Source organism: Pangasianodon hypophthalmus, chromosome 9 (genome assembly GCF_027358585.1).
Source record: "Pangasianodon hypophthalmus isolate fPanHyp1 chromosome 9, fPanHyp1.pri, whole genome shotgun sequence".
Classification (NCBI taxonomy): Eukaryota; Metazoa; Chordata; class Actinopteri; order Siluriformes; family Pangasiidae; genus Pangasianodon; species Pangasianodon hypophthalmus.
In genome coordinates this window covers 24,146,634-24,164,651 of record NC_069718.1, presented here as the reverse complement: position 1 = coordinate 24,164,651, position 18,018 = coordinate 24,146,634, and the positions used below count along the sequence as shown (strand labels likewise).

Sequence of the window (18,018 nt, the reverse complement as noted above, 5' to 3'; positions counted from 1 at the left end):
TGTGTTATAGATTTCATGGCCATCAGTCCACATACAGTACCCCATAATGACAAGTGAAAACAAGTTTTTAGAAATATTATTATAAATTAACTGAACTATCTCATTTAGATAAGTATTCAGATCCTTTATTAAGTACTTTGTAGAAGCACTTTGGGCAGCAGTTACAGCTTTGAGTCTTCTTGAGTAAGACTATAAGCTTGGCACACCTGGATTTGGCCAGTTTCTCCCATTCTTCCTCACAGCGTCTGTGGCAGCCATGTTCAGGTTTTTCCACAGATATTCTGTGGGGTACAAGCATGAGCTTTGGCTGGGCCACTCAAGGACATTCAGAGACTTTCCAGACTCTCCGCTCCAGCGTTGTCTTGGTTGTATGCCTTGGTTTGTTGTCATGCTGAAAGATCTGAGGTTGTGTGCACACTGGAGTAGGTTTTCTTCAAGCACCTCTCTGTATTTAGCTGCATTCATCCTTCCTTCCATTCTGACCAGTTTTCCCGTCCCTGCACTATGAAGCACCCCAACAGCATGATGCATCCACCACCATGCTTCACCATAGGGATTAGCAATTGATGAGTAATACTTGTTTTTTTTTGCCAAACGTAGCTCAAAAATTAAATTCTTGTCTCATAAGCCCAGAGGATCTTTTTCTTGATACCTTCAGTGTCCTTTAAGTGTCTGCCATATGCCTTTTATTCATGAGTGGTTTCCATCTAGCCACTCTACCATAAAGATCTGATCGATGGGGTATTTATGAGATGGTTGTCCTTCCGGCAAGTTTTCCTGTCTCTACGGAGGACTTCTGAAGCTCTGTTAGACTGGCCATTTGGCTCTTGGTCACCTCCCTAACCAAGGCCCTTCTGGCCCGTTACTGAGTTTGGCCAGATGGCCAGCTCTAGAAAGACTCCGAGTGCTTCCAAACTTCATCTGTTTCACAATGATGGAGCCCACTGTGCTCCTGGAAACATTCAAAGATTTTGACATATCTAAAAAAAATGTCAAAATCGTTTTAACACAGTTTGATCATGGAGGTCTACGGAGAGTTCCTTGGATGTCATGGCTTGGTATTTGGTTTGACATGCATTGGGAATTGTGGGACTTCATGCCCACAAGTGTGTGACTCTCTAAATAATGTCCAATCAATTGAATTTGCCCTGGGTAGCCTTCAGTCAAGTTCCAGAGACATCTCAAGATAATCAAAGCAGACAGGGTGCACATGGGCTCAATTTGGAGCGCTTTAGTCAGGGGTCTGAATCTAGATGAGAGATTTCAGTTTTTGATTTTGTGGTTTTTATGGATTATTGTGTATAAGTTAATGACCAAAAAGTACATTTATTAATCGATTTTAACTTAAATCTATAATACAATAAAGTGTGAAAAGACCGAAGGGGTCCAAACCCACTGTATTGTGAGAAGGAAAGATTTTGTGTATTAATATGCTGCTCACCTCTCTCTGCTCTTTTTACCTGTCTGCTTGGTTCTTTTCTGCCATCTGTATTTTCCGGCCTGTTTTGCGCTTGACTTTGCTTTACTTCAGTCCTCCTCTTCCTCCTCCTCCCTCACCTGTGTCCAGGTTTGCTGGGAAGACGGTGAGCAGCGGCAGCCTCGTGCTCGTCACTGTGGCGAGGAAGGAGGCCAGAGAAGCCCAGCTCACTGTGAACTGTGAGAAGATGGTGATTGGTACGATGCTCGTGAAGGACATTCTTCATGCCCTGACGCAGTGATGACTGAGTGCACAGTGTGCGAAAACCTGTAGCTATGTGTAGCTTTGACTCTGTGTGCTGATGTTTGACCTTTGAATTTCTGTCATTTACTATACAATATTGCACCTAGTATACACAGCTTATTGTTTAATATTAATTAATGTCCCTAAAGAGCTGAAATCTTAATATGATCCACATTAAGCCCTGTGAATGCTCTGTATACCATGTGACCCTATCTGCCTTTATTGATTTTCTCCTTTAGGTTTGCAGAAATGTTGCATGATGTGACATCTGACCCAGATTTTAACTTTCCCAAATCATTATTTGTCTATTTAAAATGCGCGTTTACTTTTAATTTCTTTACACAAAAGGGCAGCACAGAAAATCTAACTTTACTGTATTAGTGTACAAATCCCAACTGCAGGATGTGACTAGGATATCCTGCTGAAGAGAACACACGGCCATGTTTACATAGTGACAGTCTGAAATGGACCTCTGGCGATTATTTAAGGAGTTACTTGCACATTTACTAAGACTACTTCTCCTGGCCATTTTCAGTGAATCATGACAATTGGATTTCACTACTGCAAACACATTACATGCATTTCAAAAAAACAGATGTTCAAAAACCTTAAATGTTTAGTTTCACTTAAATATTATAAAATGTAAAGCTATGAGAGGATATAATAATGTAATATTTACATTAGTCTCTGTACGTTTAGACTTATCTGCACAAACCAGACTGACGCAACATTCATTCATTCATTAATCTTCAGTAAGTGCTTTATTCTTGCACACACACACACACACACACATACACACATATACACACACACACACACACACCGATTCCCACCTAGGACCAATCCACCTACTGGCATGTTTTTGGACAGTAGGAGGAAACCAGAGAACCCTGAGATGTTGCATTATATTTGCACCAAATAGGGTATTTCATTATTCCATTATGGTAACTTTATTAGTAGTGAGTGTTGGCTCACATGCAGTAATAATCCAACAAAATAAATCTACAAAATCCCTGCTTTCAGAACAGATTCAGGCTAGAGTGATAGCAAATTGCAGTCCATGTGAAGTCCATAGAACATACAAAATATTAAAAATCCTCTTTGGTATTTGCTATTATGTAAATCACGTGGCTATATGAGATAATTATCCTTTCAAAGAACAGCATTGCTTGTATTGTGTTTGTAGCTTCCTATTGTTCTTAAGACTATGATCATTCAGTGCTTTGGAGCTTTTAATGACTAAATTTAACTGGATATGTTCTAGACATGTGCAACCACTGTAGTAATAAACTGTAGATGTAGCCTATCTTCGAGGTTATTTGGCTATTCATAGTGGTTTGTTTTTTGCCTGCAACAAAAAAAAAAGACAACTCATAACTCATCTATTCAAAGACACCGTGTGTTCTGTGATAAACCAAACTGAACTGTTGAGGTGTTGAATGAGTAAATAGTGCATAATTGGGCTTTTTATTATTATTTTCTTCCCAACGAGAACCCTACATGAAATGCTTAATGCAGTGTATTGCTATTATCCACCCATATGCAGCACTATCCCCATGCTAATATTTTTGATAAGTGTTCTGCAGTATTGCAGAACTGTATTTTATGTTGTGGATCTGACCACTGAGAATCCACATGATAGTTGTTTGGACATTATTAATTTCTTCATGTATGTTTTTGTTGTAGACAAAGAGTATGGGAACATAATGGCTCAAATTTATATTCCACATTTGTGGGTTTTTTTTAAGTTTGAAGAAGCAACTTGAAGTTCTCTCCCATCATGATATAAATTAAGGATAGTTTATGTAGATCATACATCGTCAAAGGTGTGTCGATTATGTTAAAAGCAGGGGAAGTGTAAACATACTATAGACTGCTTTAGTGATTATTAGACTACCCGATATTCAGCTTTCATGTCCTTGCTGTGTGAATGTGAGATAGTTTACTGATTTTATTTATTTGTTTTTTAATGTCAATAAAATGAAACATGCAGTCAAATATTTTGATTTGTATTCATCCATCCATCTATTCTACCTACAATATTTAATTTTTTATATTGAGTTTATATTAAATGTAGTCAGAGATTGAAAAAGTGTGGAACAGGGATGCCTCTGCCACAAGTCTAGTCCTTCTTGTTACTAATTTGGATATCAGAAATACCCTTTAAAATATATATCAAACAGGAAGGAAGCTATTGAAGAAAACTATTTCAGACATTTGACCTTGCTGTGACCTTGATTCTGTTTGAATCAATTCCAAAATCTAATCAGTTCATCTGCTGGTTACAGTGATAATTTCGTATAAATCCTACAAACATTCAACCACTCATACTTGAGATACCGCACTAACGAGAATCTTGGACAGACAGACAGGCGGACAACCCGAAAACATAACGCCTCCATCAGTCAGGAAGCATAAAAACATTTGAGGCCTACAACACATTGGCTGTTTTATATATAATAACAATGTGTAGTTTATCAGATTGCTTGATCTATAAAATTTATACAAAAATTTACAGTACTGTGCAAAAGTCATAGACCGTCCTTTTGTTTTCAATCAAAAGGTCATTAAGAACATACTGTTAATTATTTGGTGGCAAATTAGTAAAACATCCATGCAGTACTACTTACTTATGCAGGTCAATTGCATGTAATTTATGGACAATAACAATAATGAACAATAATGGGAAAATGTATTAAAAAGAAATTCATGCGGGCGTTCAACAGTTAATAATGTAATGAAACCAGCAATTTTATTTGTAATTTGAATTTTAATGGTTCAGTGGTTTAATGGCTGTTTACCTGAAAGTGGAATTAATGTACTGTTCATTTTCCCATCATTACTGTTTGCCACCAAATAATTAACATTAGGTACTGAATGGCCATTTGACTGAAAACAAAAGGGTAGCCTCTGACTTTTGCACAGTACTTTATAGAATATATTATTATGATACAAAGCCAAGCAAGCAGGGAGTGTGGAAAAGCGACAACAGAAAATCTTGCTTTGTTCTTATATAATATGCAACACAGGCCAGGCTTTTAACAGTCGAATGTTGATGAGATATACTATATGATCAAAAGTCTGTGTATACATGATCATCACACCCATATGTGCTTGGTGAACATCCCATTCCAGATTTATTCCCCTGTGTTTCCTGTTACAATAAGCTCCACTCTTCTGGGAAGGCTTTCCGCTAGATGTTGGAGCGTGGCTGTGGGGATTTGTGTTCATTCTGCTACAAGAGCATTAGTGAGGTCAGGCGCTGATGTTGGTGAGGAGGTCTGGGGTGCAGTCGGTGTTCCAGTTCATCCCAAAGGTGTTCAGTGGGGTTGAGGTCAGGGCTCTGTGCAGGACACTCGAGTTCTTCCACTCCAACCTTCACACACCATGTCTTCATGGAGCTCGCTTTGTGCACAGGGACATTGTCATGTGGGAACAGGTTTGGGCCTCTTAGTTCCAGTGAAGAGAAATTGTAATCCTACAGCATACAAAGACATTTTAGACAATTCTATGCTTCCAACTTTGTGGCAAGATTTGGGGGAAGAACCACATATGAGTGTGATGCTCAAGTGTCCACATACTTTTGGCCATATAGTGTACATTTAAATTACTAGGGCTGCGCAGCAAAATAATAATAATAATAATAATTTTACACTTTATTAATTTAAGTGTAATAAAAATAATTAGGGTGTACTATGTTCCCTGATCATGAAACAAAATTGGGTAGTCATGGACAAAAAAATTTAATTCTACATGTTACAGAGGTTTTTAATTTGAAAAGCCTTACAAGCGGAGTCAGTTCTGGAGATCTCGCGAGAGTTGGCGTCTTCACATACGTGGCTTTTCTGTGCGCACTTCCGGTTTGGGTGAATCGCTACTAGCCGTCAACATGGTGAGTTCTGCGTGTAATTAGAAATTTTTTTATGTGTGTGCTTTTTTAAATGGAAAGAGTGAGCTTTGTTCTGTCTTCATTTGAGACAAGACTGGTGCATTATTCTTTAGCTGTGCTCGCTAATTTAGCTTCATAAACACCCGTGTACGTGCAGCTGATTCTCAGTATAATGATTTGATCTAATCATTTGATGATTTGAATGATTAGAGCTGATATACCGAGTAATACAGTGACGAGTTAATGGCTGACCTGGTGGATGAGCTTGAGTTTTACTCTATATTACTTAAACATATAAAATATATGCTGCGTATGAACCTAACACTGGGTTGTAAACTCCAGGACTTGCGGGTTAGTGTGCGCATGCGCAAGGGGTGATCTGATTTAAAATGTTCACGGTATGATGTACTAGTCTAGTAATATCACGGTGTCACGGTATGAATCAAGTAGCAAAAAAAAACAAGCTGGTGGTGATAATTAAAGGGGAAAAGTGATCACGAAATCTTGCATGTCTCTTTATGATGCGTCCTTGTGTGTGTGTGTGTGTGTGTGTGTGTGTGTGTGTGTGTGTATATATATATATATATATATATATGTATGTATGTATATGTATATGTATATATATGTATATATATATTTCCCAAAAGTCCCCATACATAGGGGAAATTAACTTTTTTTGCAGAATTTTGCAGAACTTTATTTACAGAACATCCTCTACATGATTGGTAAAATCATTAAATTGCTTGGTAAAACACACACAGTCGTCTCTCCCACTCATGATGAACTCGTAGTAACACATCTGATGTTATGCTTGTAATTGCAAGTCCATCGCGACCTTGTGACAGCGTCCCGATCCAGCCATGAGAATGATTTCAATACGTTCTTCTTTTGTCAAGGGCATTCTTAAAGGCTGTCTGAAAAACATATGTATATAATATCAACTAAATATGAAAAAATTTGGAAGACATTTTGCTAAAAAGTGTTAATTTCCCCTATGTATTGAGACTATTGGGACACCCTCTATCTATCTATCTATCTATCTATTTATCTATCTATCTATCTATATATATAATGTATATAATGTATATAGTAAAGTATTCCGTAGAAAGGAATTTTTGAGAATGACTTTTCCATAAAGTCTTTTACATTGTCAGTATGTACCATGTTGACATTACAAGCTGAAAGAGAGAGGGCTGTGTACTAAACAAACAAACAAAAAAATCTAACTAGCGTGCAGACAGTTGTTTCGTTTAGTTCTGGTCAGCAATGCCATGTTCTTTGTTGTGTATGATAAAGTTGTGAACATGGTAGAGGTGACAGCAGAGGTATCAGTGTAACATGTATACTACGGTAGCTGATCACACAGCCAAAAGGGTTTTCAGTGCAGTCGTGTCCCTGTGCAGAGAAACCAAGGTGGCTGTAGAAGGACTTGAGAGTCTAGAGGGAGTCGCAGTTACGCCCAAATGTGATGATAACTGCTGGAGTAAGGAACCTGATTGGGTTAAAAATAAATAAAAATAAATTTGTAGACTAGGGCTGCGTGATATTGAACAAAAATGTGATAACTTGTTAAATAATGTGATAAGCTGTAGGATAATGCTATAGGTGTGTAAAATCAATTTAAATTATATTTATATATTAAAAAACTGAAAATGACATAACCAGCATACATGCTTCCTGTTCTTTTGAGGAAAAGAAAGCATTCTCTGCCATCTGCATCATCCTAAATCTTTGACTTTTCATAACTTTCTGAAGTATTAAAATCATTCAGTTTTCACAAACCCTTGCAATATGCATGTCGTGATATTTATGTTTGCGATATTTCGATAATTTCGATATATTGTGCAGCCCTAGTGTAGACATCGCTATACAGAAACGCATTTTTATCAGTATTTTGAAAAACTCTGGTTACCTCACCGCTATCATACACCGTGACTAAACTGTTGTGTTCCACTTGTTATTGTTCTCTGCTATGAATCGACGGACGGACGGTGCTCATTTCTGCTGTTCCTCTGTGCAGGAGCTGGAGGCCATGACCAGATACACGAGTCCGGTGAACCCGGCTGTGTTTCCTCACCTCACCGTGGTGCTGCTCGCCATCGGCATGTTCTTCACAGCGTGGTTCTTTGTGTATCCTTCACATCAACAGCCTGGTGAAATGGTTACTTTCCTCACCAGTGCACAATGCAGAAAACAAGAAATAGTCTCAGTTTTACACCAGTTGCTTGTCTGTTTATGTCTTTAACCCCTTCTGCTCCAGCTATGAGGTAACGTCCACAAAATACACACGAGACATATACAAGGAGCTGCTCATCTCACTGGTCGCGTCACTCTTTATGGGCTTCGGCGTTCTCTTCCTGCTGCTTTGGGTTGGAATCTACGTGTGAAGGTGAGGATTTAAGCGTAGCATTGCGCATGTGTAGCTATTTCAGCTAGTTGTGTGTTATTAAGATAAAAGTTTTTCTAACATTTACAAATACCTTTAAAATTAGTGCACAAACCTTCACTTAAAAACATTAGAAATGCTTCATAAACTATTTTAATATTATTGTTCAAAATTGATGCTATTTTTAGGTGTCACTTGTAACATTATTTTAGAAAATAAACAGGAACATTAATGCTTTGGTTGCTTTTGTTTCCACACATTACATGCTGCACTTGATGCTGCATTTTGTTTGCATGTATGTTTTGCATATTTTTGCCAGTGTCACCAGCATGTTCTGTTTACTTTACAAAGGCCACTCAAGTGTCAAAGTGTAAATGCTAAACACTGGTACTGCTTGAAGCTTAGTAGTAACAGTGTTGTACTAAAAATGCTTAATTTATCATCTGTATCTTGTAGCATCTGTTTTATTTCTGTGCTGTAGGTTGCAGATTGAGAAGAACATTCCAGCGGCTCTGCATTACCTCAGTGCTTATAGACACACACACACACACACACACACACACACGGATGAGGATTGGACATTGCACTGGCAGCATGTTGACAGTTTGTGGTTTGACTTCACCAATAAAACTGTTTTGTAAAAATTTTATATGTCTCATTTTTTATAAAGTATTGATGTGATCATACAGATGTTTTGCAGAATATCCTAAGGAATAATGTGTTGTCTAATGTGTTACACATTTTAGTTAACCTTTAATTAACCAGGAAGTCTTTTTAGTTTAGCAATCCTGGCCAAAATGGCTACACAGTTATTACACACCCTTATTACAAGAGTTAATGTGAGCTATTCAGGTCCAGGTTTTGTTTACAGTGAACTTGCTTCAGTTCAATTTTAGTCCAGATAAAAATGTATAAATAACAGATAAATGAATGAACTTAAATGATTTTATTTTGTTAATGAAAAAAAAATTGCTATCATTTGGATTTTGTTCTTGTTTTAAAGTAAGCAAAACACTGGGTATAAAATTATTGGCCCCTTACAATTAAAGTAGGAATAACTCTGGAAGGAATAACAGCACTGAGGTTCTTTCTGTAATGTCTAATGAGCTTGGAGACTCGGGTTGTAGTCCATTCTGAAGTGATCATGAGTGATCATGAAGCTACTCCTGAAGGCTCCACCTTTCACAGTGAAGGGTCTCCTCTGTAAGGGGTCGAAATGAACCTGAGGTTTAAGCAGAAGAGTCCATAAAAGAAGACCCAGGACCCTGGAATATTGAAGACAGGAGTAATATCGGATTCTTCAATCTGTATCTCATTAAGCATTATAGGATAAGACTTAGTTATCGAATGAGAAATGTGACAATACAATCTGAAATTTAACATGTACAAATCAGAATTTTATGCCTTTATTTGTAAGTGAAGTTTAGTAGTTGAATTACATCCAACTGAAGTTGTATTCCATATTTGAAATCAAATTTTATTCAGGTTTACAAAATTCAAATTCAGTTTGTGGTGGCACAATCTGTTTCAGATTCAGTTCTTAAAATTCAGATTCAAATTTTCAAAACATCTGTGGAAAAGCCAACAGGCACAGATTTACTCGGCACCATTTTAGCCGGCAGTGTTTTGACTGTAGGAGTTGTAACTGAATTTGTAATAGATTGTGCTGCATTTTTTTTTTTTTTTTTTTTTTTTTAAATTTTCTACACTTCATTATTATATGATTGAATTTTAACCATTGCACACAAATCAAGTCATGGACTACAACTCTACTTTGATGTAACTCAACTACAAAAGTTCACTTCCTAATTCAAATAAAGGCATAAAATTCAGATTTGTAAATCTTGAATTCAGGTCATAGTGGCACATTTCTCATTCCATACTCAGTGCTGTGATGTTGGCAAATGGGAGCTTGGACAAAGTACTAAATGCATGAGTGCCAAGGAAATCAATGCGCTTCACTTAAAGGTTAGATTTCTCAAAGATTTTTTTTTTCCCCAAATATTTTTTAGCCATCTTTACCAAGGGTGCCAATATTTCTAGGGCTGATTACATGTCTGCCTGGCAGGCTGTCTGTGGTGCCTAAATCTCCAATCCTACTGTAATCTCACGGATAAGAATAGAGCAGGCTCTCAGGGCAGTAACTGTAGTTCTTCACATAATGTTTGAATGCTCACTGTCAGCCTTTAAACCAGGGGTTCCCAAACTTTTTGGACAAACAACCCCAAATGAACATTATGCCAGTATCTTGTGTTACTTAAGTGACTAAAAATCAAAGGAATACTTTTTGCACTGACTTACCAGTCTAGTGATAAGCGTTGTGTTGTTATAGAATAATAATCCACGCCGGGGTGGTGTGATACAGCCCAATGTGAAGCAGTGATACTACGAGCTACATTGTTCATACACTCGGCTGTGTATCTTATGTACATCTGGAAGATAAAACGTGACATTTACAACAGAACATCCCTTTCCATCAGCTTTCCAAGTCAGCTGTAAATAATGTTCAGTGATTTCATGCACAGCAACATTAAACACAATGGCAAGCTCTGTTAAAAAATTGTGCAGTTGTCATGAGCTGCGTCTCAATTCGAAAACTCTAACCTTACATTTATAGCATTTGGCAGACGCCCTTATCCGGGGTGACTTACAGGTATCTCATTTTATACAACGGAGCAGTTGAGGGTTAAGAGCCTTGCTCAAGCACCCAGCAGTGGTAGCTTGGCAGTGGTGGGATTTGAGCTCAGGACCTTCTACTCAGTAGTCCACCATTTTTAACCACTGAGCTACCACTGCCTTAAATGTAAAAGTCCTTACTAATCTAAAAAATCCAGAAAACTAGCACACAAACTAGACCTTTCAATGGGCGTGAAGGTGACATGAGAGGTTTTTAAAATTCTAACACTAACTATAATAGGAAAATCAGTTATTGTTAGTACTCAGTAATGGCCTGGAATAGTGCATACTGTACAAATGCGATTTGAGACTCTAAATTGTTTAGAGGAGGTTGATGGTTGGTGAAATATGTCCATTTCTATTGTTGAATTGAAATAGAGTGAAAAGACTGAACATAGTACACACTTCATTTAAAATACAAAATTCATCTTCATAGTTAGAGCAATATTTTCCAACAATAATTTGTAGAATAAATTAATAAAACAAAAGAGGAGATTATGGGTTCGTGGGTGATCCCATTTGTAAATCAAGCCTTTGACCTCTAGTTTGGGAATCTCTGTTTTAAACACACTGATTTATGATCCTGTGGTCCATTGTGGAATTATTTTACATTACAGCTACCATTCTGAGAATAAGCAGAGACAACCAAGGTATTACAATGTTAAATGTTTATTATTAAAATGGAATTTTTTAAATATTACTCACATGATGTCCAAAATGATGACCTACGTGTCAACCAGCTATCAATAAATCCGCCCACTGACCATGTGGTAATATTACTAACCAATATTACTATCCCGAGTTCTGGCTGTACACGTACATAATGATTACAAGAGAGGCACTTTGGAAACGCTGACAACCAAAAGGTCTGAGGAATATTTTTGAATCTAGCTGGTGGGTATTAATACAGTTTTCCAAAATAATTTTATAAGATGATGAACATATAGCAGATAAACTTACAAATGATGAAATAACATCAACTGAATCAATTTCACTAAAACTCACTCACTCTTTGGTCATCACCAATTATCTAATCAAGATTTAATCGATATTTCTGTCAGTAAACCAAAACAATACAAAATCTTATAAAAATACTTACCTACAACAATAGACTGTAACATCGCCTTATACAGTAGAGTTTATCATTCATGACTGGGAGAGGAGTGCAACGTTTAAAACTATGCCTGTTACGTGGTGCAGCGTCCATATACAAAATGCTGAATGGCGTTTTTTAAAAAACAACAACAAACAAACAAACAAAAAAAACTTAAGCCTAACCAATAGTAACACGAAACTAATAGAACATGGAAACCATGGCGCATTGTGAAAAAGTGTAGATTATCTTTGTTTGTGTGTTTCTTAGTAAGGTTTTGAATAATCCAGCAGTAAGATGCTCCATAAGTGTGTCTACTTCTGCTCTACATATATGAGTCTCTTAGTTCCTTTACTGTACCAGTACCAGTTCTGGTACAGCAGTTTTGTTTTCTCCACTTCGTCAGTGTTGAATCCACGTTTTATCACAGACTGCAAACCAGTCCGCTATCCCTGTAATGAACTGTCTGCAGTTTCTGTGTTGTTCCTCAGGCCGGGATCATAGCCGAGCCCGAGCAAAAGCATCCCGCAGCCAGGGACAGTCCTCGTACAGTCTCGGATCTCCGAGGTACTCGGTGCTGCGCTTGTACAAGTAGTAATACAAAACTGCAGCTGTGAGAAATTATAAAGAGAGAAGTAGGTTAGCTCAACTAATACTATATATAAATCTACCTTTCAAGATAAAACTGTCATAATCTTATCGCAAAATGTGAAAAAAGGACAGACAACCTGATTAAATGTCAGGATATGTGACTACACGATTACATGATGCATGAAGTTGAGTAATTACAAACTAGTCGTAAAGAATTTTAGTGACTTCAGAGTAATATTTAGTTGTAATTTTGTCTTTTTTATGATGTTTACCTAGTCTCTGGAACACAAAGAGCACCTGCAAGCCGTCTGTCCAGACGAAACGATTTGATTCCATCCACCTCAGATTCTGTAAAATAAACATTTCTGTAGTGAAGTTATTGCTGTTTGCTTTGGCAATTAAAAAGAAATTCAATACTTGTGATATTTATTACTATAAGTGTAGTGGAGAAGAAATATTGTAAATTAAGTATGCAACTGTTCATATTACATCAGATATAGCTTCAACTTTTCAACATCTTGTAGTGTTAAAACTTTGACTGAAATAGACATCATTGGATTATATGTCAAGAATCTACACAAAATACCAAATAATAATGAAGCAGGGGTGAAAAAAATCAATGTAATTATAATTATTTAAAACATGTAAATGTTGTGATTGCATAAGCATTCATCCCCATTGCTGTGAAACCCCAAAATTAGTTCTGGTGAAATCCATCAGAAGTCACATAGTTATTTGAATGGAGTCTAAACTGTCACATGATCGCAATATACACTATATGGCCAAAAGTTTGTGGACACCTGACCATCACACTCATATGTGGTTCTTCCCCAAACTGTTGCCACAAAGCTTGAAGCACACAATTGTCTCAAATGTCTTTGTATGCGATAGCTTTAAGATTTCTTTTCACTGGAACTAAGAGACTCAAACCTGCTCCAGCATGACAATGCCCCTGTGCACAAAGCGAGCTCCATGAAGACATGGTGTGTGAAGGTTGGAGTGGAAGAACTCGAGTGTCCTGCACAGAGCCCTGACCTCAACCCCACTCAACACCTTTGGGATGAACTGGAACACCGACTGCACCCCAGACCTCCTCATCAACATCAGTAATGCAAAGGGGAACTAAATCTGGAATGGGATGTTCAAAAAGCACATATGGATGTGATAGTCAGGTGTCTACATACTTTTGGCCATGTAGTGTAAATACACCTGCTCTTGAAAAAAAGCCCAGAAGTGGTGAATACTTATGCAAGGAACTGGAATTCATTCATGTTCAGTAAATGTATTAAAATCAAGGTTGCTGTGGATCTGGAGCCTATCCTGGGATCCTACCACAAGGTATCGTGCATATAAACTAATGTACACCTGTAAACTGCAAAACTCCACACACACACACACACACACACACACACACAGACAGTAACCCAAGCAGCTGCCTGGATCGATGGTCCTTTAAAACATTTCTACAGTCTCAGGGCCAGAAGGAGCATGGAACGCACCATGAGCCAGCAGTGAAGGCAGATGCTGAGTGTGAGGTAGACAGCAGACAGGATGAGCAGTGCTCTAAACCTCTCCAGCAGCAGAGACAGAAGTCCCACCTGGAACACGTACGTGTTGAACATCATCAGCAGGATGATGATGACATTGAAGAGGATGGCGATGTCCTGGATTCTGCAGTAGCACCAAGAATAAGCGAGAAAGAGAGAACTTCAACCATTATGAAGAGTAGGAAATTAAGATACAATGAAGATGAAACACTCTTGAAATAAAAACGAGCTGTCAGGAACATTTATTTAGGCTTTTCAATACATCTGAATCAACATGTTTCTGGCCTGGACTTGTCATTTCTCTCTTACACTCACATGAACAGCACAAGCTGGATGACTGGAGCTGCCCTTAGAAGTTCGCTGAAAGAGTTAACAAACAGGTCGAAGGCCAGAAGAGAAAGCTGGATCAGCAGCACCAGCGAGTAGTTATTGGTCTGGAGCATCTCGGAGTTCAGCGTTGCCTCACACGGGGATTTACAGCTTGTCCTTGAGCTTGTAGTCAGTGTAGTGAGCTTCTCCCAGATATGACACAACAGCAGAAATGAGTTTCAAAACTCAAACAATGTAGATGATTACGTCTAAAGGCACTCATTAGATTTTAGAGAAGGTGTGAGTCAGGGATGAAAGAGCTTTTCCTTCAGCCATTCCTCATCCAGCTGAATGTTTTAAAAAAAAGTGCGAAAAAAGAAAGAGGGACCAGCTCAAACCAGCTCTTTCTGATTATTTTAGAGGTTTAGGTTTACAAAATCGTATGCGCACAATCGAGTCACCCATCGAGTCGTATCTGATAAAGCACTGTCGTTTAGTCAAAATCTATCCAGTAGTAATCCGGTTGTAGGCAGACGTGATGTAAAGTGTCATGGGATCACCGCTGGCTTCACCTAGAAGAAATGACACAGAACGGGGTTAGAAATTAAAACAGAAACCAAAGTGGCACAATTGAACAATCAATAGATCACTATTCAAAGGATGTGCTATTCACTGTGGTAACTAACCCCCCCGTTTGAAGGCTGGTGTCACACACCGTGCTGTGACACACTGGTGATCAGTGTAGGGGTTGGAGATGCACAGGAACCCATGATGTCTCTACACTGATCACTAATGTGTCACAGCCAGTCACCATCTTTGTTATTCAAGGGGTTAAGCACAAAGTCTTTTACACAGGCAGGTGAAAAAAGGTCTCACTGAGGATTAAGGTTTAATTTCACTCAGACATCTTGTGTGTCCCTTCTAATCTCTACCTGACTGGTACTTCCACACACATATAGCAATGCTTTAGAAGCAGTAACACTGATAACAGGTTACTTCACACTGGGCTTGAATCAAACAGATGGAGATAAAGGGATCTGGATTCACTGCTGCTGTTGTTGTTGTTGTTTTTGTCCATCTCTGGCTACATCACGTGTTCCTCTACTGAGCTTAGGGTAGCTCACTACCACCTCAAAAAAAAACCCTCTGGAATAGATTTCAGGTGCAAATGATCATACCAGTCTACCTGTGTAGCTTCATGTATCAAAACAAAGTCGTGTTTATTTTTAATATCGCGATATTTTCTTCTCACCGTTAACTTACCAAAACAGCTAACCTGCTAGCTAGCCTGAAAAGACGCTTTAACGTTAGCTTCTGGTTTCTACTGCAACAAAACTAATACAGTACCTCTTATTCAGAGTATATGTGGTGCTATATGTGGTGCTGAGACAGATTTCTCACTCTGATCCGAACTGATTCGAGTCAAACGCCGTAAAAGCGTCCATGTGAACCAAGAAACCACCACGTCTCCCATAGCAACGTTTACCGTAAAACCTGACAATTACGGTCATCAAAAAACACAAGAGTCGTTCACAGGCTCTTCTTCTTCTTCTTCTTCTTCTTCTTTAATGTTTTCTAAACCTTTATAAACCAGCTTATGGTGCCTATTCCACCTATTGGGATGGAGTGTGTGGCGCGTTGATGTATATATGTGTGTGTGTGTGTGTGTGTGTGTGTGTGTAATATATATATATATATATATATATATATATATATATATATATATATATATATTACACACACATATATACACATATATACATACACTCTTAAAATTTCTCAGATCTGCATCTTTCAGACATTTAAACATACACTCTTTAATACACTTAATACACTCTTGAATCTTGAAATTCACTCTTTCTCACTCTAAAGATTCTGCAGTGGAAGTTGAGTAATTCCTACAGATCTTAGTGCATCTATAAATTGTACTCTTTCATTCTCATCACCTTCACACTTTATTAGGACATGCTTGACTGTTTCGGGAAGATGTTTCCAGACACTGGGAATCAGGAGTTGAATTCAACACTTCAGAATCGATTCCACAAATCATTTGATTCGAACCAATTTCACAAACTTGATTCATAGATTGTCTGAGAAAATACCTCTGTTCATACCACAAACACAAGCAGTCTTACAGTGTTTAATAAACTAAAAATGTAAAAGCCAAATGTACAACAAAACCTCACTTACAGTTAAAGCTGGATGCTTAAACTAAAGCATCTTAAGGCTTCCCAGAGTCAGGAACTGGTATAAGTTCCTTTAGCTTGCTTTGTTTTTCACACTAATGCTACATTTGTCTAGAGGTCATAACTCATAATTCCCAATCTCTAACCTGGAAAAACCAAAGAAAACACCAAATTGAAAATCTACTCGGGAACTCAGGACGGTCTCCTCAACTCCAAGTTCAGCAAGTGACATCAAATCAACATGGCCGCTCACAGTATGAACAGTAAACAAAGCAGCATTTTTTACCTTTAAATGAGTTATACTGTATATACATATATAAGTATTTGCTTTAGATCAATCAACATATAGACATATTTGCTTGTTAAATTTATAACACTGTATAGTTTACTGTTTAGAGAAGGAAAATATGCATAACTTATCACAGTTAGCTGGCTAGCTTGTTGGTAACAAAAGACAAAAACGGAGGCATCAAGGCATGTGTAATTCAGCACTCCGTCTTCCTACTTCTGAGGAACACTATACAGTATGGCCACTATATCATCACAGTTAGCTCGCTTGTTGCTTATAAAAGACAAACATGTTTGTCTTTAAGCTAGCCAGCTAACTGTGATGAGTATTTTCCTCCTAAAAACAGTGAACTGTACAGTCAGTGTTATATATTTAACAAGCAAATATGTCTGTATGTTGATTAATCCAAAGCAAATACTTGTATATACACTCCTGGGGGAAAAGAATAGGCCAAGCCCAAAATGGCAAAATATTAACCTTTTAATGTTCTTACCAATAAATCACTGGTCAGGAAAAGAATTAAACAAACAGATGAAGGAAGTTAGTATGTGAGCTTTTCCCTTTGATTTCTTTAAATGTTTAATCCTTGTGGCCTTTGATGGGCTGCATCAGGTGCAGCAGAGAACCAAATAATCACTAATCTTTTACGGAAAAAAAAAAAATCCCACAAGATATTTTTGGAAAATTTTGTACACCCAGACATGTGTTAGTTTGAATTTGACATCAAACATTTGAGTCATTATCATGATTTTATCTTTGCGTACAAAAAGACTGTATAAGTGAATTTCCCTGTTTCTAGCTTTTCCCCCAAACAAACAGTTCACTGCAGAAAAAGTAAACCAGCAAATGTTGGCACAGGAGCTCTCAGGAGTGCATTTGTTTCATTCTTGCTAATTCTTGACCAATGATTTATTGTTAAGACCATTAAAAGCTTCATATTTGCCTTTTTTTTTTTTTTGCCCAGGAGTGTACAGTACAACTTATTTAAAGTTAAGAAACGCTACATGTTTTCTGTTGATGCTGTGAGTGGCCATGTTGATTTCATGTCACTTGCTGAACTCGGGGTTGAGGAGACCATCCCGAGTAGGAATTCCGAGTTTAGGAGGCGTTTTCTCAGTTTTTTCCTAAGGTCCAAAATGACAAATTATGATCTCTAGTCGAACACAGCACTAATATTACCTGTGTAAGAGAGGTGTCTAATCTTATCCACAAAGGGCCAGTGTGGATGCAGGTTTTCATTCCAATCAAACAGGAGCTACATCTGATTCAACCTGTTTATTCAGCTGATTTTGGCTTTCAATAGACTCAGGTGTGGCTTCTGCTTGGCTGGAA

General features: G+C 37.8%; 3 protein-coding genes across 21 annotated transcripts in view; 2 read left to right on the top strand and 1 right to left on the bottom strand.

Annotated features, from left to right (window-relative positions):
- The window catches only part of LOC113529806 (AP-3 complex subunit beta-2), a 47,658-nt gene extending 43,938 nt beyond the window's left edge, over positions 1-3,720 (top strand). For 8 of the 12 annotated variants that reach the window (XM_026919295.3, XM_053236711.1, XM_026919294.3 and 5 more), the window contains one exon: positions 1,532-3,720. In XM_026919295.3, coding sequence (XP_026775096.1) covers positions 1,532-1,718 — 187 coding nt within the window. In that variant the 3' untranslated portion in view covers positions 1,719-3,720. The remainder of the gene's footprint in view (positions 1-1,531) is intronic. The other 4 variants (XM_026919298.3, XM_053236712.1, XM_026919296.3 and 1 more) reach the window with 1 other exon arrangement.
- A 1,786-nt stretch (positions 3,721-5,506) lies between these two features.
- Positions 5,507-8,642, top strand: tmem258 (transmembrane protein 258). Its single transcript, XM_026919302.3, has 4 exons — positions 5,507-5,612; positions 7,630-7,739; positions 7,870-7,998; positions 8,477-8,642. The coding sequence occupies exons 1-3, from the start codon at positions 5,610-5,612 to the stop codon at positions 7,994-7,996; spliced, it is 240 nt and encodes a 79-aa protein (XP_026775103.1). The 5' UTR covers positions 5,507-5,609; the 3' UTR covers positions 7,997-7,998; positions 8,477-8,642.
- Positions 8,643-8,772: 130 nt separating this feature from the next.
- Positions 8,773-18,004, bottom strand: tmem138 (transmembrane protein 138). 8 transcript variants are annotated; one of them, XM_034307170.2, is made up of 6 exons: positions 15,559-15,711; positions 14,662-14,783; positions 14,218-14,413; positions 13,855-14,026; positions 12,628-12,703; positions 8,773-12,375 (listed from the first exon to the last, which is right to left on the bottom strand). In XM_034307170.2, exons 3-6 carry the CDS (start codon positions 14,343-14,345, stop codon positions 12,263-12,265), a joined length of 489 nt encoding a protein of 162 aa, XP_034163061.1. In that variant the 5' UTR covers positions 14,346-14,413; positions 14,662-14,783; positions 15,559-15,711; the 3' UTR covers positions 8,773-12,262. The 8 variants fall into 8 exon arrangements, with proteins under 8 accessions (XP_034163061.1, XP_034163062.1, XP_034163066.1 ...); XM_034307171.2 differs by lacking the exon at positions 15,559-15,711 and adding an exon at positions 17,866-18,004 and having other exon boundaries at positions 14,218-14,783; XM_034307175.2 differs by lacking the exon at positions 15,559-15,711 and adding an exon at positions 17,180-17,283 and having other exon boundaries at positions 14,218-14,783.
- Positions 18,005-18,018: the final 14 nt, after the last annotated feature.